Source organism: Triturus cristatus, chromosome 8, assembly GCF_964204655.1.
Source record: "Triturus cristatus chromosome 8, aTriCri1.1, whole genome shotgun sequence".
NCBI lineage: Eukaryota > Metazoa > Chordata > Amphibia > Caudata > Salamandridae > Triturus > Triturus cristatus.
Genome location: NC_140591.1, coordinates 203,992,966 through 204,017,242, shown reverse-complemented (window position 1 = coordinate 204,017,242; position 24,277 = coordinate 203,992,966). Strand labels below are relative to the sequence as shown.

Sequence of the window (24,277 nt, the reverse complement as noted above, 5' to 3'; positions counted from 1 at the left end):
AAGCCACTTTTGAGTGCCAGTTTTCTTCATACCTTTGAAGCGTACAGAGTGGATTTATAACGTGGGGTGCTGCACCCATGTGCCTAAACTGACGCTAATGGTGGATGCGACCAGAGTTATTAATATTGCACACTGGTGATAGCTAGTATTTGTTTATGGTGCGGTCAGAATCACCCTTAAAGCTGATAAAAACAATTTCTTAATAAATGTGGCTCTAATTGAGGAACCTGCTACCCCCAAGGTGGAGAAAAAAAACTCAAAAGGGTTTGCAAATCCTTCTATGGGCTACAGAAACTCGGTGGAAGGAGCTGTTGGACCCTCTGGGTGGGTCCCCAAACCCAAAAGGACACCAAACAAGGGTCCAACTGGCTCCACCGAAACATGAAACCTCCATCGAGGTCCGCGATCCACCTAAGCATGACATAAAAACAATAATGATGTAAAAAAAAAATTAAATCAAAAGGCCCAGCTCTCACTTGATGGCATTGTGCTGCATGGGTAGTCTGTGCGTGGGGGGTACGGCGCAAGGCTTTAAGCCACCCACCCCTGCACATGGCTGAAGCCCACAGGTCGTGCACTGCATGGGGTTGATACCCTTAATGGGTTGGGCAGTGAGCTTGTGGGTAAGCCAGGCTGTGTGATCAACCCCTGCTATGCAGTAAAACGTTATGATTTCAGTGGCTGTTACGACCGGCAACTTTCAGTGGCCTTATCAGATTTTGTTTGTAACCATAACCTCACTTTAACTGTGGGTTTTAATAGTGGATTTGAGAGGTTTTTTTTAAATATATGGTAAGGTTTCATAAACGATCCTAACCATAGCTCCACTTTAATTGAAGTTTTTTCAGTGAATATTATTTATGGTATATAGGTTTCAGTCAATGAAAACACAACCCTAGTCAGGGAAATTATGTAATGTGCAATTGAAAAGTATTGACAGAGCAAGGTACTGAATTTAGTTTTCTGAGATTTGAAGATAAAATGCGATCCAAGGTGGATCCTGGAGCAATGGCGACGTTGTCGAACAGATGTTGGTGCTCAGACCGGGATGTAAGGTTTCCTTTCTGTTGCTGTATGCCCAAACCACAAAATGAAACTATGAAATCAAGGGCTCTAACCAAGAGTGACATCCCCCTGCCCCCACACCTCCACTGCATGCTTTGGCTTGCAGGAGGGATGCGTTCTTTTGTGAAGACCTATTTTTAAGCAGGCCCTTTTGTTTCTCATAACGCTTTAAACTAAAGATAGTTGATGTCCAGGTTCAATGGTTTTGCTCCCTGTTCATGTGTTTGTCCCGCCCTGGACCAATTCATTTTGATAGTGTTCTGATGGAATGAGTGTATCCTTTCACAGCGTTCTTTTGAGGACTGTTTCTGTTCTGCGAAGCCCTCCTAAAAGGTACTGAAACATTAAACCGCATTATATAGTCAACATTTAAAGACACAATGAACAACGCAGTATATAACTGGTAATTAAACTCTGCACTTTTACTGCCCAAAAAGAAGAATCTTTGAGCAAAAATGGAAATTGCCACTTGTGCTTTAAAAAGTAGGAAATTCCATTATTTCAACCACTCTGGAAAATTGGGAAATATGTTGACGCAGTGGCACGTGAGGGCAGAAAGTTAGAGAAAGCTTCATGTACCCTTACTCCTGTCATTCCATTGTTACACACGGAGAGAGGTGGGCCAGGCAAGCAAGACTTTAGCCTTGCTCGGCCATGTGTCTGGCTGTGGTTCTGCGTTCTTAAATTTGGCAAGCTGCATAGGAGCCAGCTCCGGCATTCCCAGCACGGCCTCTTTTGCCTCCCATGTGCAAGTGCAGGTAGATCAGGTTTCCATGCAGTAGGCACCCATCATTGTTAACTGGTTTTGCAGTGCCTTGCAGCATCGCCTATGGCTTAGATTGGTTTACGGAGCTGTTTCACTCAGGTTTGTGCAACCACTTCATGGTGATTATTTTATTTGAAATTGGTTCAATGGATGGAATCACACCTTTGTTTTTAGGTCTCGCCTGGCGTAGGCTGCGCAGACATGCGCAGTCTCGCTGGCGAGATTTTAAGTTTTTGGGTAGCTTTCACTAGTGGGGTTTAAGCCCCGCCCCTCTTTTGGCTGGCGTCACCGTTTATGCTAAACGGTGGCCTGCTATTGGAAAAGAGCTTCCAGTGACGTACACTTTTTTCTCTTTTAGAGCCGTCCCAGTTGGACTGGCTCGTCTGACTTCCTGCTGGCGTAAAAGGTTTCATATCTTTATGGGGCCAAACACATGGCCCCATAAAGATAAGAAAGCTTTTAGCAGGCGAGGCCGTCCAAGTAGGACGGCAGAAAAAGGCGAGACGAAAATGTCATGGCGAGTGCTTGTTATTTTCTTACTGTCACGTGCTATGTGACTGTAATCCGTGATTTATCTGCAGGGAGTCCTTCTATGCCACACACAAGCACCTTCGTGACATTGTGTGCCACAGCAGTCATTCCTAAACATCTCTAGCTTCCTTGCTTGGAGACAGTACAAGCAATTTCCGGGCGTGTAAGATCCGCAGAGCCGTGTTTTGTGTCTCGCAGTTTTATATAGCTCGAATTCAACTTGGAGGTATCAGGGCGCTTTACAGGAGCACCAGCTGTTCCAGACTGGCACATCCATGTTTTGTTAGGTGTGGGGAGATGAAGTGATTTGCCCAGAATCACAAGAGGTTGAGCCGCAGAGACTCGAACCTGGTTACCCAGCTTCGAGGTCATATGCTCCAACCGTTAGGCCACATCTTAATGAGTCCAGCCTGCAGGGACAGGGTCCCCTGTACTTACACTCCAGAGTGTGTCACTCCTGGGCGTGTCACTCTTAAGTTTGTCAGTCCTGTGTGTCTCTCCTGAGGTTATCACTCATGGCTGTATCACTACCGGGTGTGTCATTACTGAGGGTGTCACTCCTGTGTGTCACTGGGGCATTGGGTAGAGCAAACAACCCCGTACTGGTCACCGTGTTCTATTTGTATGTCGATGCTTGTTTAAACCCGAGATGCACTTGGTGGGCGATATACCCCGACTTTGTCACATGAGAGCTTGTGTCTCACTCTTCACCAACCAGCAGGAAGTGCGTGAATCTTCTCAGAGCGAGGGCTACATATGGAGGGGGAGAGTGCATCCCCCACGTGCACGAGAGCATCTCTGAGGCCCCTGACAGTGAGTGCACGTGTGAGGGCGTGTGAGATCCGCAGAGCCGTGTTTTTTGTCTTGTAGGTTTATATAGCTCGTACTCAACCCGGAGGTATCTGGGCGCTTTACACGAGCATCAGCTGTTCCAGACAGGCACATTCATGTTTTGTTAGGCGTGGGGAGATCAAGTGATTTGCCCAGAACCACAAGAGGTTGAGCCGCAGAGACTCGAACATGGTTACCAAGCTTCGAGGTCATATGCTCTAGCCGTTAGGCCACATCTTATTGATTCTATCCTGCAGGGACAGGGTCCCCTGTACTTACACTCCAGAAGGTGTCACTCCTGGGCGTGTCACTCTTAAGTTTGTTAGTCCTGTGTGTCTCTCCTGAGGTTATCACTCCTGGATGTATCACTACTGGGTGTGTCATTACTGAGGGTGTCACTCCTGAGTGTGTCACTGGGGCGTGGAGGAGAGCAAACAACCCTGTACTGGTCACCGTGTTCTGTTTGTATGCCGATTCTTGTTTAAACCCGAGAGGCACACTTCACACGTACTGTAATGTACAAACTATGCGCAATCCGTCATGCTCAGTCTTCTGAATGAAAGGCGGCTAATGTTGAATAAATAAACACTGATCGTGTCTCCCAGCTGTTTCACATGCAGACCCCACAGAGGGCAGTGCTTCAACGCGCACCCTCCGAGCTTTGTAACACTCGCTTGCAGCCTCAGACTCTGTACACCTCCAGAGCCACACACCTATTCCTATGTGTAACTCTCCTCTGTCCCCGGCCACACGCTTTCTCTGCGTACTGAAACTCCCCTGGATGTCTAGCTCCTCTTTACTCCTCTTGGTGCTATGTCGTATGCTACAGGAGCAGGCGCAGTGCTGTGAGGTGAACAAGGGAGGGTGCCTCCTTTCCTCACAGTTGTGATCGGTAGCAATCCGAGTATGTCAGGCATGTGAGGAGGGGCAACGACCACCAAAAAATACAATAATTCTGTTTTAAATGCAAGCCTGCAGCTGTTCCACAACTACAACGTGTCAACATCGGTAGTCATAGGCGCACTGTTGACACATTCTGTAGTGTGCAAACCACACACACACTTGACATGTACTGTAAACACCACACACACACTTGACACGTACTGTAATGTACAAACTATGCACAATCAGTCACGATCAGCCTTTTGAATGAAAGGCAGCCACCGTTGAATAAATAAACACTGATCGTGTCTCCGAAGTCCGCGCTCGGCATTACTCACAGTGAGGACTCTAGAATCTTCCTTTCAGAAACTGTTGCTAAGCTCGAAACTGCATTAAAGGTTTGCAAGATTTGACTCCCTCTAACCCTCTTACCTTCATTAGGTACACCTTCTGTGTTATGTACCGTTCCCATTGTACCCTTCACACTTTGTAGCACACAGTGTAGACAAGGGTATTCATAGACCAGTGTAGACACTTTCTAAACAAAAGGGGTCATATGTGGTTCGGCAAAGTGGCAAACCCTCTGCAAGGGTTAACTGGTCAGCTTTCAGTTGACGATTGCTGCATTCAGGTGTTCAACTGGTACTAATGAGGTGCGGCTTTGCTCATACACTATTAGTAGTTGTTAAACTGTCAAAAAACTGAAATTACTGCTACATATTGTGCCACATTATGTTACATATTTTACTTTACTTGCTACATAATTATGTCAACCCTATTCTTCACTGCCACTTAATTTTAGTGGCCATGCTGTAGTGCTTTATAGTGTTTAATTAGCTGATATAAGAAATAACTCATGGGCAGATATTTCTATTGTTCTGGTGTCAATCTGGCACTGACCAGATGTGGCATCAACACCTTGTCATAGCCTGGAGTGCTGGTCCATTAGCAGAACCCCCAATCTGAAGCGAGAATAAACAGTATACATGGGTGGCGGGTCATTATATCCAAATACGTTTTTCTGCCCCTATAGATTTTGTTTCCAACTATCGCTATCATGTACTGCTAGGAACTGCGGCCTCCGTGGTGGTTCTTTCTGGCTTATCTGTACGTCATAGAAATTTTCACCATTCAGAAATAAATAAATCTAAAGGGAAAGTTGAAAGAAATGAAGGGCGACAGCAGCTCAAGTATTTAGGATTAACAAATTCGGATTCACGGTGTTACAGTTTACATGAAGCGCACAACAGGAAGCAGCTACTGATAGATAGGTCACATTATAGTACTTGGTGTCATGTGACAGAGTGCCACCCTCTGACACAAATGTCACCTGATAAGTAACGTAAACCCTTCTCACCACCATAATAACAAAAAGATGCAACCAGGTCTGGACTGGCCCAAAAGCAGCAGCAAATGCTGCTCAGTGTGCACACTCACCCTGCCTATAACAAGGATTACTGCCTTCACTATTGAAAAAGCTACCCAATAGGTCTCGCCTTTGGGCCTTTATAAATATTTAGTTATGCAGCACAATATCCTTTGTTCTACAACATCAACTGTTGCATGGCTAAACACTTATAAGGTCCCGAAGGCGAGACCTATTGGCTATGCCAATGCTTGTTCACATATTGTAATACGTCTGGTACTCTCCGCCTACTGTCAAATCCGAGGCATTTGGAGAAAGGGAGTTGTGGGTAATGCTCTGAATTAATGCAAGCCAGAATACCTGAACTGTATATATGCATTATTTTTAAAATTTTTGTTTTAGGTGCCATTGATTATTAACTTAAATCCTGGTATCAAGTACAGTGTACTTTAACCAGGTTACAAGACAGTGTTTGAAGTGAGAACAATTTTACTTGTATGCAAATTCATTCTAAATCCTTTCTGCATATGATTTTTAGGAAACCTTTCCACAGAACCTTTTCTTTAGGAAGCTAAACCATTTGTTTGGGCTCTATATTTGTTGGTCACTGAAGGGGTTAATAAATTCTTGCCTCCTTAGTTTGTCCAAGTCTAGAAGGCAATTTACAAAACAGAATCTGAATTTATTGTAAATGAAGGTCCTTACTCGGTTTTAATTTGGGCTTTGTCTGCGTAGTTAATGAAGAAGATTCCACGGAAAGCAAGTAAGAGCAGCCTGAGGGCATAGCTACATGGTGGAGATAAAGACAAAACCCGGCTAAGCACAATTGAACTAATTACCGGGTTTAACAGAAAAAGAAGAGTGAAACTGAGTACATAAAAAAGGATAGAAATCCAATCCAGAGGTGAAAAAAGTTGGTTCCACTCTTTCATTCTTTTCCTAGCATATACTGGTAACACTTCCAAAATCAAAATACTATTATGCCGAACACAAGAGATGCAGGACATGCAAACTTAATATGTGACCTTATTTCTGCCAAAGCCGAAGGACCTCTCATAACCCAAGCAGAAATAATTACCACCATCATGTCACAAATTAAGCACTTGCTATTGACAGTGGTTGGGATTTGCAGATTGCAATACCAACTCGTCCTTTCATCCTTCCAAGGCAGATAAATTAAATGCCTTAAATACTTGCGGCAACAGTAAGACGTGTAGTTTACAGCACTTGAAAATGGCTCAAAACTGTGAAGTAGCGCATTACATAAAAGCAAGGAGATCTTGCAAGATAGGGCAATGGAACCTACAAAAGTGTTCAGAAGTGAGTTGAAAACAGCAATTGTGTTTCATATGGTTGCAAGAATAGTGTCTAAACCAGGCGGTTACAGAGCCTGTGGTAAAGTTTCCATCCAAGCAAGGTTTACTAAGCTTCAAATTTAAAATGACAAACCTCACTCTTGGTTGATGGGCTCGCTGGTGTTAAGGAGTTACTGCTGGAACAGGGGAGGGTGCCCGGATCTAATGCCCTTAACTGAAATTTAAATAACCTGGAGAAAACATTAGGAGGAGGAATTTCCACTATCTTTGACGAGCTAAACCGTACCTCATCGCACCATCTCTTGGGTTTTTGTGACTTTCTAGAAACGCACACGGGTCGTAAGTGGATTAAGGGGTGTACCAACGTTTTTTTACAAAATCCATTCTCTTTCCAATTGATTAGGTGTCACAAGATCAAGCAGGTCAATAGGTGACAAGCTCGTGGAAGGATCTGCCCTTTATGCTTCCAAACATGTATACCTCCCATTGTCAATAGAATTTCTTGACCAGGTCCAAAGATTGACATTCCAGCTCTGTTCAAGCCAGATCCTGCTCTCAAATACTCAGATTATGCTAACTGTTGTAGGAGACTTCAATAATACGAGTCTAATCCTTGACACACTAGAGGAAATGTGACCGGTACTTGGGAACCTCACAGAGCTAGTACCTTTCTCTGAGGCAGTCAACTTAAAGAATATGTGAAATGATAACCACTAACAAAATCCTGTTTTGCTTTTATCCAGACATGCACTCCGTGTTTCCAAGGCTTGACCCGTTATTTCTACCAGAGACAAAAAACGGGCTAGTTGGTATGCATTTCTGCAGTGACCATGTATGCTAGTTGGTAAGGCTTATTACTTAAGGGAAAAGGTCTTGGATCATATAGTACGTGGAATGCCTACGACTTAATCGATCCACATGTGTGAAAACTGCTAGGTCTTGTGGCAAGAGACGATTCCACCTTCTGTGGTGTAGACCGACTATGGAAAGTGGTAATGACCAAGAGGGTAGAAACTGTAGCATTCCTTATAATTAGGAGCACCCTTCTTATATAGATCCCCCCCCAAATCAGACTTTTATCCAGGTCTCTGGTGGTCAATACATCACTAGAGGGAATTCTCACTGGAATGAAGATTATAGGAAAAATCTCCCTAAAACATATGAATATCGACGCAAGCCCATCAATCGAATGGCGTTGTTTGACAGGGACCAGTCTGGAAATTTATTTGCTCAATATTTTATAAATATGCATATGTTCAAAGCAGAGCAGTGTGTTGAGGCATATCATGACTCCAACAGAATTAACCCCTTATGAAAATCACATTCCAGGACAAAGACATAGTCAAAGCTTCAGTGGATGAGAATAAAATACCTTCAATCCAGAGCTCAAATATAAAATGGGAAAAACCCCAAACGGTTCATTTTTTAACTCCATCTTAGTCCAGCATTCCGTTGGGAGTTTGACTGTTTTTTTTAATGTGCTACCAATATTTAATGTACGAAAAAAGGTACCAGTTATGATATTGGTTGTTTCCCAAAAAGCAGTACTCAGATGATGGTGCCTAACTGATGTTCATAGTACTTAAAATCATTTAAGCTAAGGTACATGCGAGGAAGCTATCAAAAGGAATTCTGAGGTTCGTGTCTAAACTATATGGATCAGAGTGACTGTTAACTAGATGTTAGGTCAACTAACCCCGAGAATCTCCCATTGAATACTGTTCAGATTCCAAAAGATTGATAATTCCTTGATCGTAGTATCCTTAGACTCCGAGAACGCCTCCCTCTCCATTTTGTTTGTAATACATGTTGAGAAAATGTGAGATAGATGTTCAAAACCTGTCCAAACTTCCACTGAGTGTTAGTCTGAGCATTTCTGTGAGGTGCTGTATCAGCAGGGGAAGAGGATGCAGTGTAGATGGAAGGGTGCATTCTTTTGTTGCATTGTTTACCTGTAGGCAAAGTAACCCGAGTCTCCGTTTATCCTGGGATTACTAACCTAACTTGCTAGTGCTCCAGACTACTGTTGGTGTATATGCGGAAATCAGTTCTGCTGGGTAAGTACTGAAGAGCATGATCTGGGAAGCGCAGTCGGCACACTATAAATAGTTGTCACCTGCAGTTTATAAACCCTGAACAGTGGCACGGATCTGCTTGCCATTATGTTGGTGTTTTATAACGAGAACTAGTGTAGGTGTGCATATTTACTGTACTATGCGGTGGTTTAGGATGCATGTGATGGTGTTGTCTATGTGATATGGCATGTGAGGCAGTATTAACGTTCTGTAAACGCGAAGGAATTTTGTAATTGCCCCTAAAAATTAAGTTTCAAACCTCAGACTGATTCATGGGAGCAGCACAAATGCACCAAACATTACCTTAGTTGAATTTAGAAAAGTTCCAACTTTCACATTACAATTTTGTTTTTTGTGTTTAATGTTTATGAATTAAATACATTTTTTATCATTTGTGTATTTGTTTAATGAATGCTTATTTCTGAATCTTTTGTGGTTTACGTAATCGAAAATGCTTAGGCTTGGGTGCCGCGGCTTCGAGTAATCACTTGGTGGATGTCACCAAGCTTCCTCTAATGATTAAGTGGGGTCCACAGAAGTCAAAAGGTTAAAAACCACTGGATTAGGGTATATGTGGTGGTTTAAGCTACAAGATATGTGTTGAAAAGCCCTCCATTTTGCCTCACCTACCCTGTTGAGCCTGTTACTGTAGTCATCTGCTAAGCAGGGTTTGGTGCAAATGAAATGAAAGGGGATTTATAAAATACATATTATTTTTTAATACTTCTATACTAACCACTAATTCTGTTTTTCAGGCACCGGCTACTACCACGCTAAAAGTTCCTTGAATCATGGCTCAATTTTCAACACCTTTTGGGGGTAAGTTTTATTGTTGAAAGTTTTGCATTTGTTGGATAATTGCTCATCATACATATTTTATTTATTTAGGAGTTTTTATTGAGCGGTTTGGGGCTCCCCTTCGGCTACTTAAAAGCTAGTTGAAATACAAAACGGAAGAGTTCAAGTTCATTCGAAGAAAGGCGGATGCTTTTCAGTCTCTAACCAGGGTGTGAATGCTTTAGTTGAATGCATGCTGGAACAGCTCAGTTGTCATGGGCTTTCGTTGGGCCTTTCTGAAAAGTTTGTCCTTTGGTTCGACTGTGAAGATTGGCTTCATTGATTAAATAATCTTGATCCATGAACTCCCTCGGATCTGCCTCTGTGATAAGCGCGCAGAAGCAAATCTATTACCAACACCATTATTTGGTGGGACGGAAACTGGTAAAACCTTCCTCTGTAGCTTCCAGTAGCAGAATGATTATCGGCACCTCAACACTCAAACTCGCTCCTCACATTGCAAGCTTTAAAAATTCTATATATCTCTTTATAAATATATAGATATATAAATCATTAAAAGTTATACCAGTAAGACACTACAAAATAGATTAATGGAGCGTGCATGTTAAAATAAGCAAACAAGCAGTGGAAATGCATTAGGTCTCATTTGTTTGAGTTAGAGCTATTGGCATAGTAAATGGCAATGTATTTTACCAATGTGTTATGGGGTGTACGTATGTGAAATTATGTGGGTTGGATTAGTTAGTTGTGTAATTGTGTGGTGTGGATTTGTGGAGTGGAATTATGTGGCATGATGTGCTGTGGAATTGTGGATAGTAATTATATGGTATTGAGTGTACTAGAAGTATGTGGAGTGGGACTGTTATGGAGTATAATTATTGTGGAGTGGTATTTTGTGTTGCAGGGCGGTATGTAGTGGAGTTTGTGGTGTGCTGTTGAATTTTGTGGTACGATGTGGAATTTTGTGGATTGGATGTATGTGGTGTGTAATTGTACTATTTGTATTATGTGGTGTTGTGTCGAATTAGGTGGTGTTGATTGGAAATGTGTGGAGTTGAAGTGTGTGTCTGTGTGTTTGGGTGTTTTGAAAGAAAAAAACAAATTCGAGCTATTGGCGTCGTAAATGTCTCTTACCTATGTGTTCTGTATTGGAGTGGATGTATGTGGTGTGCATTGGAATTTTGTGGGTTGGATTGGAATTGTGTGTTGTGGAGTGGTCTTGCATAGTTGAATTATGTGCATGGTGTGAAGTTGTATTTTGTGGATAGTAATTATGTGTTTGAGTGTATTGGAATTATGTGGAATGGTATTTTGTGGAGTGTTATGTAGCGCAGTTTATTATTATTTCTTTTTTTTGAAAAACCTTTATTGACATTGCAAATAAAGACAAGTATGGGCCTACAACCCTCGGGGCCGGCCGCTAAGCAGTGAAAGTAACAGCAAACCGATTTTAATCACATGTAGCACCTCGGGAAGCAGATTTTCCATGCTAGTATTCTCTTGTCCACCGAATAGCCCAAGAGGGGAATCAGGATATAAAAGGTTTTCATTTTATAATAAGGGATAGAAGGATCAGGTGCCAATCAAGTTCTCAGCAGCGAAAAAAGGCAGGCAGAATAATGAACGTCAACAATAAATGGCAATCTATCAAGTCAATGGCGCAGAAACAGAAGGTTCAGGATGTGGAAGAATATCACGAGCCGTTTGCGCCTGCAGTCTCCTGCCCTAGGACCCAGAAAACCCCACTGAAATGAGGCACAAATGAAAAGCAATGATTGGCCACGAAGGACACCTACCGCACTGACCCCAGAAAAGGACAAAGAAGAATAAGAAAAGAAAAAGGAGGCCATAGAAACAAAGTAAAGGACTAAAGAAGCCCCTCCCCCACCCCCCCACCCTGTGCACCTCTGCAGATGACTACGGCCCCCCCCCCCCCCGCAGTGTGCCTGTCGCCCCAGAACCAGACCCGAAATATAGAAGAAACAGAGAAAAAAGGGGAAAGAGAGGAAACCCCCCCTAACAGAAAAGGGGGAGAGAGTAATAATAAACTGGAGGAGGACCTTCAACCATGCCCCCGGCTTCTCCCTCCCGCACAATATATTCCTCCCCAGCGCAAACAGTAAACAGCAAAAATTCGGCCATATCTAAGAGAAATGGGGAGCATTATGCACTGGCTACACTATTAGTTACGTCGTGAAAGCACACAACCCCCCAGCCCGCCCGCCTATTAATTGACCACCTCAGGAAGGATCAGCCTTATCCTTGGCCACTCTTTGCGAATCCACCAGTGCATACCCATCGACCCACCAACATGTCCAAAGTTACAAGGAAGAGGAGCGTCCGGAGAAGACTAGGAAGGGACACACACATGTGGGGAGGACGTTTCGAAACATCAGCACAGTCATCGTCATGGAAGATCACCTTTCCCAGTACTGCCCCAGGGCCCGCGCCGCACACAAGGTCTAGGACGGAGATATCGGCCAGAGCAGGCGATCGTTGCGTGAAGATTACCTGGGTCGCCGGAGGTCGCGCATGGGACAAAGTCACCACCGTCTGCTCAAGTCCAAAACCTCCGGAACAGACCGACCCCACAGCCAGCCGACCACACGCTGCCACAGTGTCCAAAGTTTCCATCCGTCCCTTATTCACAGAGGCGGTCACGGTACTTTCCTCCTGTGGAAGGTGAGACAGAGCCTTATGTACCTGGGGACAAGCAGACCGCAACTTTTCCGACGCTGAACCATCCAGCTTCCTCCCCAATGCCCGGGCGCCGTGGACCAGGGTGGAATGAAGGGCTCCGAGAGCATCTAGAAGGTCACCGTACCCCAGCACGGTCCCCCGCGCTCGCTCCGCCACGCTCCTTTGCGCCACACACTCCCAATCTTGCTGTGACCCAGTGTACAGGATGACAGAGTCCATCCCATCAAGATGGCCGCAGGGCAGGGCCATCCCGGATGGGGACCGGGTCTCAGGCACGGGCGCAGCAAGTTCCATATCCCTGCAAACAAAGGTCCGGAGGCAGGCAAAATGAGCATACAGTGTGCGGCCACAGGTAACAGTCGTTCTCCCCCCGGGCCAGTGTCCGCAAAAACCGGGAGCAGCCCGCGCAAATCGGGACGAGCCACAGGCCGCGCCCTATCAGTTCACTGGCGAGGGTCCAGGCGATCGCCGATAAACCCCTGGAGTCGTCACCCCGGGTATGCACCCGTCACGCTACTCTCGGTGAAAGGAGCGACCACTGCGAGATTCAGGCCAATATTCGCGCCGCTTCGGTAGTCCGACTCCACCCGGTCACCAATGGCCGCTGTTATTGAACTGCCGCCCGGCCATGTTGTCCACCCGAGGTCCCGGTTCCAGGGCTGCACAGGCCGCAAACTTCAAATGAGCATTTCTCGGGCGGTACCGCCGCTGGAAGCTTCAGGATCACACGGTCGGTTGCCGCTCTCGATCACCAACACGGGCATGTAGCGCAGGCTGAGGATCACATGCAGGATATCTGTGCGGGATGTGGAGGTTCACGGAGCCGGGAGCCTACGCTGCCGTCCCGGTCGCCATCTTGGCTCCTCCTGTAGCGCAGTTTAATATGTGGAGTGCTGTTGAATTTTGTGGTATGAAGTTGAAATAGGAGTTGTGAATTCAATATATGTGGTGTGTAGCGGAATTGTGGTGTGGAGTGGAATTGCAGGCCCTCCAGCGCTGCAGTTACACCACTACATGAGACAATAGGAAGAGCACACACAGGCGAGCACAACTGGGCAGGGGGAGGGCACCAAAGAGCAAAGTAGGGCTAAAGAAATACAGGAGGGAACCCGCTCTTAAACATATGGGTGCTGAACATATGGAGTGCTGAGTGCGTTGAAACACTAAATCCCAGAAGCATGCACAATCAACAGTGGGGGCATTGTATGATTATCCAGAAGCAGAATATGCAACAACCACAAAAAGCATTGGCAAACAAACAGATAGTATCAAAATTAAACATCAGTTCGCTAAATGAGAAATGAGCACAAAATAAAAAAAATAAAAACATAGGGAAAATATAGAGGGATAAATCTCAAGGTTGAGGACAGGGCAGGCATCTGTGATGGTCAGGATGACTAGTTTGGTTGCTTCACCAGTAAGCAAGGCGGAGGTGATCGACTGTAATGTTTGAAGAGTATTGGCCCATGCAAGCAGTTACATGGTGTAAAATAATAAGTTGTGATTATTTTGTCCTAGACTGCCAGTGATAGGCATTAACAATTAGTGTCACATGGTTTTGGTATGAATATGAGACTTCGATGCTGAGTGGTCCTACATTTGGTAGTGAACCCATCTAGAAATAGGATTAGATGTAACAGGTGGGTTCTTTGATGGGGGTGAAGCAATATTTTGCATGCATGTAGTCTGATACAATGTTACTTTATTTTTGTGTTTTTTGTTTTGTTTGTGAATATATTTTTCATGTACCACCTAAAAGTGACAAAGTGCAGATAGTCACAAGCTTCAATAACAAAGTGAAGCCCTCGGTTTGCTATTTGTGCAGCTTGAGTGATTCTGATAAAATTGATTTAGTCAATTCTCCAAGAAATGTTGCTGCATTCACTTTGGATCTCACACGAATGGTGGCAACACACAATGTTTCGCTTCCACATAAATTTGGTCTGCAGGGACATTGATCAAAATGTCTTAATAAAATTTAATAAAACAAAGCGGGACAATGAGGGCTTGATAAAGGTCCACCGTACTTGCCCTGGTTAGAACTAGAAGACAAAAGGGGTACGGTGTTCCTGGGTGGCAAGTTGGCCACCTGGTGAGTACAGTACTCAGAGTGGTAGGGAGGTGGGAAATACCTACTTTCGGAACTAGGACCCTCACACACCCAGCAAGCTAGGTGTCATGCTTCATCATATGGGTCTGCTCCTCGTCGAGCCGGCGCTGCAATGCTCAACGGGCACCCATAAAGGGGCTCTTTATCGGAGATCTTTTGTTCCTTGCTGTATAGGTGCCGTGGGTGTGAGGGGCCTGGTAAGATGTACTCACCAGGTGGCCAACTTGCCACCCAGGAACACCGTACCTCTTTTGTCTTTTAATTAAATTTAATTCAGCACGGTGGTCTTCCATTTTAATGAGATTTGTAAAGAGGTCGGTGTAGTTATGAAGTACCCGTGGCAGTCTAGATGTTTTCACCCAGTGATGGCCTGCTCTAATTCCAGGGCCGGGCTGGCATGTTACAGTTTAAGTGCAATAGGTTTGCTTCCGAACAAATGAGCTACCAATAGGATTAGCAGAAGCTGCACGTTATTGCAGGCCAGGCTAGCTATACCACTTCTCTAACTATCTCTTGTGCTCTTGTGCTCAAATCGGCACCCAAGTCAAGTTTACGGCAGGAGGAAAGCTCAACCTCTATAGCCACACCATTCTCCAAGAATAGATTTCAGGTGACAGGTGAAAATAGAACTATGCCCATGTCATGTGAGGCATTAAGCTAGATGCAAGAGTATAATGGAAGGCAAATTATGTATTGCTTCTTTGTTATGGAAGATTTTGAAAGATTTTCGATACATGTAGTTATTGACTTTACACAGATTTGGTAAGGAGGTAGCCGTTCTTCCACCCTTGGTTTCAACTTAATGGTGAAGTAATTTTGTACTGTTGTGAAATAAGGGATCTAACCTTTTGAAAGACTTTGTGTATCAGTGGATATTTTGCAGCGAGATCTTTTTAGGTCTCGCCTGAGCCAGCATACATGCGCTACTCTGCGAGGCTTTTAGTAAGGGCTTTCAAACTCTAAACACATGCTCGTGTTTTTTTTTTTTTTATCACCCGCAATTGGCCTTTGCATGCGGCTTTCTAAGAAAGGCTATAACAAAAAACAGTGTCTCATCTGGAAACCATTAGAAAGGTCAATTTTAAGGTAATAGCGAAAAATTACAAGGCAGGGAACAAAAGGGAGACCACAAACGGATTGGTGCAAGGAAAAGGAAATGACTTTATATAAGTAGTTAAACAGCACTACCATATAATCAAATAAACAGCGACCATACCAAACAAGTGTGCACTGGACATGCAAGTGACAGCGGGTGACAAAGTGACAAAAGAGTGAAAAAAAACGCGTGAACGGCGCAATAGGACAAATAATAAGGTGGTCAATGATATCAAATATGTACATGGTCAATATAAGTCATTTAAGTCAGTTAGTTTGACCACAACAGCGCCAAAGTTCTGAGCTGGGTAGTCGATGGCGTTTCAACCTGATCAATTTCAGGTCACTTGATTTATAAGTAGTGCAGGATGCTGGACGCGTGGTGGCCAGGGAAAAAAAATCCAGCACAAGGAGACCGTCAATTGCAGGGGAACCAATTGAAATCCTGATGGGGAGCAGAGTCAGCCCGGCGGTTGGTGGCATCCGGGGGTGAGGTGATCCAATCACTGTTGGGGTCCATGAGATCCTGGGTATGAAGATCTGAGGGGGTGAATCCAGAGATCCGGGCTTTGGCCGAGTTAGGGCCATTTGGATTAATGATATGAGAAAGGTTGCCGGTCCAAGGAAAATGAATGAATCATGGAGGAGATCCGGCGAGACGGACGATTGAAGCGTTTGATCCTAAGAAAGGCAGCACGCAAATGGTCCAAGGCGGGTGCATGTCCCGCCTTCACTGTGTCCTGGCCTAGGGTGCTCGGGAGCGAGCAGCAGTGCCATCTGTTTTCAATTATCGTGCCCGTGTCTCGCGGTTGCGTTAATTGGAAACAGATGGCTGTCAGCGCTGGTCGCGCTGGTTATCTTGTTTAAAGCAGAATTTGGGCTAATAGGTGTCTTTCTTTAGAGGTGGGTGCGTTACATTTCATAGATACGGAGTAGGACGAGAGGGAGGGACTACGTGGTAATGACAGGTGATCAATGGGCAGGTTTTTCACACCCTGGAGTATTATGAATATCAAAGTAATATTAAATTGAAAAAACTTCACTTTTGGCCAGCAGTATGCGCATTTAGTTGCTTTTTAGTATTATATATATTTTTCTGATGCATGTTTTTTTGCTGTCAACAATCGACAAACACAAAGTTGCCCTTTTCTTCGAGCCTGAAATTACATTTATGCGGCTGTTAATTTGCCCCATTAGAAAGAAAAGCACTGATTAAAGGTCGAGATAACACTATACGGAGGAATATTGAGATTTGTGGCAACCACGGCTCCTGCACAATTTTACCCTGATCATTTTCAACCCGTCAACTTAACAGGGAGAAAACGTGCGGCAAAGTCCAATACAATTACAATTTGGAATAAAATTAATTTACCGCCCCTGATAAAAACCACAACTCTTCGTGTCGGTATTTACTTTATACTCAATTTCCGACATCTGTGTGAACACCAAATGCACATTTTAAACTGTATTGTGTTTGGATGTGCCATTCTTTTTAAAACCTGCACCATAAACAGATACCCTCGTGCAGACCGTGCCCCTTCACAAATACGCATGCCATAACATTTGTTGCACATATTGCCAAGTGACGCCAACTCAGTGATAATACGGCTAGTACTTGAAAGTGACTCCAAGTCATGTGCATCACGTGATCCAGGTTTTTAAACATCGCTTTGCATTTTGGGAGTTGTGGCTTCTATTTTCACATTGAGGTCAATGCCCTACACATCCAGGACCAAGGAAAGTGCGAGTGATGCACTAAATAAAATGGAAACACTGGAAGTGGCAGTAGTGCTTGGATGGTTTTACTGGATTAACAGACATCTATTTTCTAATTTAAAGCGTGTCTTGTATGTTTTATGTTGGGAATTGTGCCAAGTAACAAGTGTTAAAATTAAGTGTTATGTTAAAGCTCAAGGTACTTACCTGGCAATGGCTTAAAACAATTTGAACTTCACATGGCAGTTTGCAATGTGCTATTAACCCAAAAGTTGTGACTGGCTGAGCGTGTTATCCATGGCACAGCCCCAACTGGCAGATGTGTGGGTGTTATAAGAAAGAATGGCTCGGGGATTCTCCCCCACCCTGTGAAACCGAAGGTACCACAAGTCCATGCAGAGGTCTCAAGTGTCCCCACGAAAAGTGTAGGCCTTTTTCTACTAAACCGAATTCCTAGATATCGCTTTACCAAAATCACAGGGGGAGTGGAAGTAACAGCCCACATCCTTAGACCACTGACATCACAGCGTAAAACTTTTGTACCACCCTTTCCCTGTCAGCAGATATTAATTCACATATGGAATGTGTAGGTAACAGGAGCATGACTGCTGGTGCACAGAGATCACTTGTCACACGTGGAATGTGTAGGTGACAAGGTGATGCCCGGTGGTGGATGGAGACCTCAAATGTGTAGGTAACAGGTGCGTGGCCAGCGGTGCACAGTGGGCTCTTGTCATACATGTAATGTGTAGGTGACAGGTGCATGGCAGGCTGTGTACAGAGATCTCAAATTTTCACATGTTTAATGTCGGTACCTCATCCCCTCCCTGTTTTTGTTTGCTGTCCGGTATTTATAGTTTTACTTTCTCCATTAGAATTGTGCAAGTACAACGATGTAAAATAAAGAAACCGGATTGAGTGCACTCTTCACATCTGATCTGAGGCCACGTCAGGTGCCTTTCTGTGATACTCAGGGGCATATATACAATGCATTGTCAGAGCGCTGAGCTGCACCAAATTTGCCAGCTCCGCGCTGTGACATTTCGAAAACACAGGGATGTGCCGTATTTACCTGTGTTTTCCCTAGTGCTGGGCTTCAATTAGCTGCCTAGCGCCAACACAGGAACCCATGCAGCATAGTGCAAGGGTGCCTGCTTTACAGGGAATTATTGTTTATGTGCAGGAAGGTGTTCCGCAGGGAAAGAAAGATAAACAACATTATTAAGGAAGATTGAATCTACAGATAATTTAGGACTCGTCCCTTACTGAAGAGGAATGACATTGCTGTACTTCTCTTTTTGCAATTCAGAAATATATATATATTTTTTAATTAGATTATAAAAAGCAGTACAGGAACACCCGAGAGCCAGGCGGATTCTGTGCAATATTTATGAAATTAGCATCTGGTGCATGGATGTATATTATGGTGATATCAAAACTCAACCCCGGTAGGAGAGCGGTTGGCATCACTGGGGATAGGGGGCATCTTTTCTCAGCATTCTCAAGCGTAACCCCGAAGATCTGACACATACCTGTGGCAATTAAAACGAGCATTGGCATAGCCAATAGGTCTCGCCTTTGGGACCTTGTAAGTGTTTAGTTATCCAGCACAATATCAATGTGCAACAACATCAGCTGTTGCATGGCTAAACACCTTTAAGGTCCCAAAGGCGAGACCTAATGGTTATGCCAATGCTTGTTTAGAATTTGGTCACAGACCACTTAAGCTGTCTACAATGTATCACAGATGTGAACAGACACATTGATTTTGCCAATGATTGTTATCCTTTAGGAAAGGAGGCAAAAGCTTGTCCGTTTAGAAATTTTGTTTAATCATGCTTGTGCCATGCTATTACTAGGTTCTCAAATTGCAGTGTTTCATACCACACTGTGACTCTACCAGGTGTGGGCTAAGCTAGTCTCTAAAGGGATAAAGATTATGGATTAATAGACTTAAACAGACACTTTCTGCTTCCACCTCTGTTGAGAAGGGTTACAGCTACCTTTTAGACGTTGAAGTCAATGTGGTGCGTTCTCTCCCTCATTCAGAAACCTTCGGTTCCTTATCTGTGTAACTACCCCTTTAAAGATGCTCAAGCTAGAAGCGAAGTCTTTCTTTTTTGACTCCGCCAAATTATGCAGTGTATGCTGTACATCGGAATATTTGTTGTAGTATTATTTTTATTAGGTCGTTTGTAAAACCATTAAAAAGTGGAATTGAAAAAGAACATCAGCATAATAGAAATCCAGATAAGCATTTACCAGTGTCTTCGGCAGGCTTGAAGGAACACTTGAACAATTGCTTTCCATGATACGAATGCTGTTTTGACAAGATGATAGCCCAGGAGGATAGATGGGTTATGTATGGGCTCTGCTAGATTGAGTCTTACATGAACCACTGCACACTTGGGCAGCTTGATTGCAAATTGGCTAATTGGAGAAATAAATATCATAAATAGCTCCTTGGCGTAAATTACGAAGAAAAACAAAAAAAATGTTTGTGTTAAACAAACACAAATTTGATACTCTTATCTCTTTTGGATGGGACTTGTTAACAGTTTAACTATGACTTGCTAAAATGTTATTCACTCTGGGGAAGTCTTTATTAATCGGTCTTCCTGATGGAGACTTGTTAACCATAGATTCCTCACCATTTCATTCTCAGTCTACTGAGAGGACGCAAGGGTGTCAATTTTGCCGATGCCTAACCATGCCCTGTGCCAGGATGATATTTTAAATTCTTTGGTCCAGGGCAATTGATCAACAAATTCAGGAGTTCCAGAAGGTGAGGCTATGCATTTTTTGCACAACATTGGTTTCCTCTGACATGTGTAGAGGCCTCCCATATGAACGTCTGCTGGTGGGACCTCACCCAACACCATTTGGGCCCCTCTAGATCGCTCCCTGGGTCAGTTCCGGCGCTGAACACCTTCTTTAGTGCCTCGTCTTGCGGCAGAGCATGATCCACAGCCACTGAATGACACCACCCAACCCATAATGCTGTCTGACTCCTAGATGGCATCCTACCGATCTGGAGTGAGGCAGCGCTTGACGCTGCTTCTTATGGAGACACAGACACTCACTCACTCACTCACTCACTCACTCACTCACTCACTCACACCACTGAAGAGAGTGCAACATTTCCCATGGAGCCGCTGAAGTCTTAGATCTAGAGGTCCCCTATCAGGAGGTTAAAACTAAAATATTGACTAAGATGCTTCAACTGGGTCAGACTACTTCTGAGCTCTTACTTATCTTTAATAAGGCCCTCTTAGGGCTAAACCCTGGCCAGATGGCTCGTCGTCATCACTGTGCATCTGGGGATCCTGCCTTTCTGACCCAGCATCCTTCACCGTGCATCTGGGGATCCTGCCTTTCTGACCCAGCATCCTTCACCTCAGAGCTTGTCGGTGCAGGATTTAGCCAGTAAGGTGAACCCAAATGCATTTCTCACTACTCCTCCTGACCGTGAATCCATTCCAAGGTATTAAGACCTTTGGGAAGAAAGTTTTCTCATATAAGTGCTGCATTGCAGTGTATGAATGCTGGTTTCCCACCAGGGTGTTTTACATACACTGTTTATTGCCCTCTGCCATCTTTTGGGGGACATTCATGATGTGCGTGATGCAGCCAAGTTCATGATTTGTTGTGAGGTTCATACCATATACTCTGTGGGCAGAGCCACTGACATCAATGTGGCCATCCATGAGCATGCTTGGATATGGACCACTGTATTTTGGGGAGCTGTTAGGCTAGTCTGATGGACATGCTGTTTGACAAATCCTATCTGTTTAGGTATCTGGCAGATTAAGCTCTGGAGTGCTTTAAACAAAGCAGGGCCACACAGCGTTCCTTATGCCTGTTTGCACTGCCACGCCAACCACACTCCGTTTCACTTCCATCTGTGGCTATGGTAGGGGCATTTCACATCGGCAACAGCTGCAACCGACTTAGCAGTCTCATCAGCCCTTTCATGACTAGGCTACCAACAGATCTCATGGACATCCAAGAAAGAATACGGCCCAGTTAGCTGCCTTTCCAGCTGCCGTAGCCCCTAAGCGTTCTTAGCGTGTCCTTGGAGACACACAGCCACCACGTAGGAGGCAGGATCCAGCACTTTGTCAGGATGCCATTACCTCAGACAAGTGTGTTTTGCGTATGATCTGGTGCGGTTAATCTGAAAGAAACACATAGTGATAGATTCCTTACCTTAGAATTACCCTCAGGCGTATTTTAGTGGTTGCCGAGATGACTTCACGGGCGCTGCTTGGATGCCGTCCACGCGCACGGACGTTAGTTCTTTCTTTTTCCGCGCCAGCAAGCGCAGATCCGGGAAGAGTAGGTACCCCCAGTAATTTTTTGACTGACTTGTTGAGGCTTTTTGCCTCCATTTTTTCAGCGAGTCTTCGACTCCTGGTGCAGTTAGAATGCCCGGTTTTAAGTCCTGTGAGAACTGTCACCGCATGATGTTGGTGACTGATCCGCACCAAGTGTGTCTTTTCTGCCCGGGGCGCGACTGCGACCCCAAGTCGTGCCCCGACTGCCGGGCCATGGTGCCGAAGTCTTTGCGGGAGCGGTCCCGAAAGCTGCGGCAGTCGGCTCCGCGCTGTTCGTGGACCGTGCGCGGAGTCATCATCTGGATCCAAGTCTTCGCACTCTGGGTCAGGTAAGGCGAAGCACAAGAAGTCGAAGAAACGTCCTTGTTCTCCGACTTCCCCCTCGCCGGTCGCGCGACGCAGCTGAGTGTGCGTGTTGTGCCTCCGGCGGAGCCTGTTGTGTCGGCGCCGGCCTACCCGCCCTTTCCGGGTCCGTCGGCGACTCAGGCCCAGAAACAGGAGTTCCTGTCGGCCATGGCTTGCCTCTTTGGGCCACCGGGTCCTGCTGGTGCGCCTTTGGACCTGTGGTCCCAACTGGGGGTTCTCGCATTCCAGCGGCTCCGGCCCCGGCATCACTGCCGGCTCCTACCCCAGAGCCACAGGACCCCCATGGATCCATGCCTGGATCAGGGTCGACGCCGGTTGACCTTGTAACTTCTCCACCGATGTCGACTCCACCAGCACCACTTCTGACGTCGCCCGCTCCTCGGGACGATGTCGGCCCCGGTTTCAGCCCCGAAGGGGATGCGGCGTCGGGACGGCGTCGATCGGTGGCGTTCTCGACGTTGCTCGGGGATTTCTATCCCCATGTCCCTGCTCCTTATTTTAGGCCTGGGAACGGCCTAAGGAGGAAGGGGAGGACTGGGAGGGGTCTGAGGACCCTCTCGCAGCTGATTCTGAACAGGACTGGGCAGAGGAGTTGGGGGAAGCCACTGGTCTGGATACCTCACCAGACCTTGGCATGCTGTCTCCTCTTACCGTGGCTACGGAGGAGGGCGCTAGTTATGCTGTGGTGTTGCGTAGGGCGGCCGAAGCTCTACACCTCGTGCTCCCTACTGTGGCCATCAGGAATAATCTCCTGACAGAAGTGCTTCAGCCAGCAGCTACTTGCTGCTCCCCTTCAACGAAGCACTTTCCGACATTCTTTTGGGCACCAGGTCCAGGCCCACCACAGGGGCTCCTGTGGATAGGAACGTGGGCCGACGCCATCGCCTGGCTCCGGGTGACCCCATTTTCGTCTCCCAACACCCCACCCCGAGAGCTTGGTTGTCCAAGCCTCTGCTTCCCCAACCGCCTTCCCTTCCGCACCACCGGATAGGAAATCCAAGAAACTGGATCAGTTCGGAAATAATTTTTCCTTCTTCTGCCAGTTGTGCGCTGTGGTCCGTGAACACCGCATGCCTCTTGGGCGGTTACTCCCACTCTCTGTGGGATACGGTGGCGCAAGTGCTGCCTCAGTGTCCGGAGGAGGCTCGGACAGCTCTCTTTCAGGCTGTTGCAGAGGGGAGAGACGCAGCGAAGTTCATGATTAGTTGTGGCCTAGACACCGCCGACTCCCTGGGCAGGTCGATTGCAACAACGGTGGCGGTCAGACGCCAAGCCATGGTTGAGGATAACTGGATTTTCGGGGGATGTCCAAAGCACACTTATGGACATGCCCTTTGATGGCCGTCGCCTCTTCGGCGACAAAGCGCGTTGGAGTGGTTTAAGGACTCACTTGGGGCTCTCTGCAGTCCGCCCTCCTCCGCCTTCTGCTTTTCGCTCCTTTCGTGGCACCGGAAGGGGTGCCCCACAGTGTTCGCATCAGAGTCACAAGCCCACGCAGCAACAATCCCAGAGAGGCCCCAACGCGGGTTCCGCTGTGGCGGACCAAGGGGCCAGTGGGCGGGTCATTCCACATCCACCTCGGCCACCACTGCCTCCAAGCCTTCCTATTCCAAACTTTCAGGCCCATCAAACGCCAGTGGGCGGCAGGCTTTGACATCACATCCTCCACTGGCGCACCATCTCATCGGACAGGTGGGTTTTAGAGATAGTCTGAAGGGGCTACTCCCTCCCCTTCGAGACTACCTCTCCAGCCATGCCACCTGGTGCTTCTCCAGCAGGAAGTTGCGGCCCTCTTGGCCAAGGGGGTCATCGAGCGCGTTCTGACGCCAGAAGTAGGTCGTGGTTGTTATTCCCACTACTTTCTGGTGCCAAAGAAGGACAAGGGCCTGCGTCCTACCTTAGGCCTCGAACGTCAATCGCTTCCTCCGCAAAGAGATATTCAAGATGCTCACTTTTGCTCAGGTCTTGTCTGCTCTTGCTCCACAAGACTGAATGGTAGCGCTGGACTTGCAGGATGCTTACTTTCACATCCCAGTCCTGCGGACCCACCGACGCTACCTGCTCATCTGCGCAGATCAGGGGTTTCAGTCTTCCCCTATCTCGACAACTGGTTGTTGAAGGCGGGCTCGCCCCAGACAGTCGTCTCCCACCTCCAGACTACTGCCGACCTCAGCATTTGCTGGGGTTCTCCATCAACGTGCCAATGTCGCACCGGATTTCCTCTCAGAAGCTCTTCTTCATCGGAGGTGTTCTGGACACGGCACAGTTTTGGGTCTATCCTCCCGAACAGAGTTCGGGATATCAGGCTCTGATTCCCATCTTT

The 24,277-nt window shown here is 46.0% G+C and overlaps 1 protein-coding gene across 6 annotated transcripts in view; it reads left to right on the top strand.

The window, feature by feature from the left end:
* Positions 1 to 24,277, top strand: part of ITSN1 (intersectin 1) — a 1,732,490-nt gene that overhangs the window by 113,259 nt on the left and 1,594,954 nt on the right. For all 6 annotated transcript variants that reach the window (XM_085621357.1, XM_085621360.1, XM_085621358.1 and 3 more), the window contains exon 2: positions 9,588 to 9,651. In XM_085621357.1, coding sequence (XP_085477483.1) covers positions 9,624 to 9,651 — 28 coding nt within the window. In that variant the 5' untranslated portion in view covers positions 9,588 to 9,623. The remainder of the gene's footprint in view (positions 1 to 9,587; positions 9,652 to 24,277) is intronic.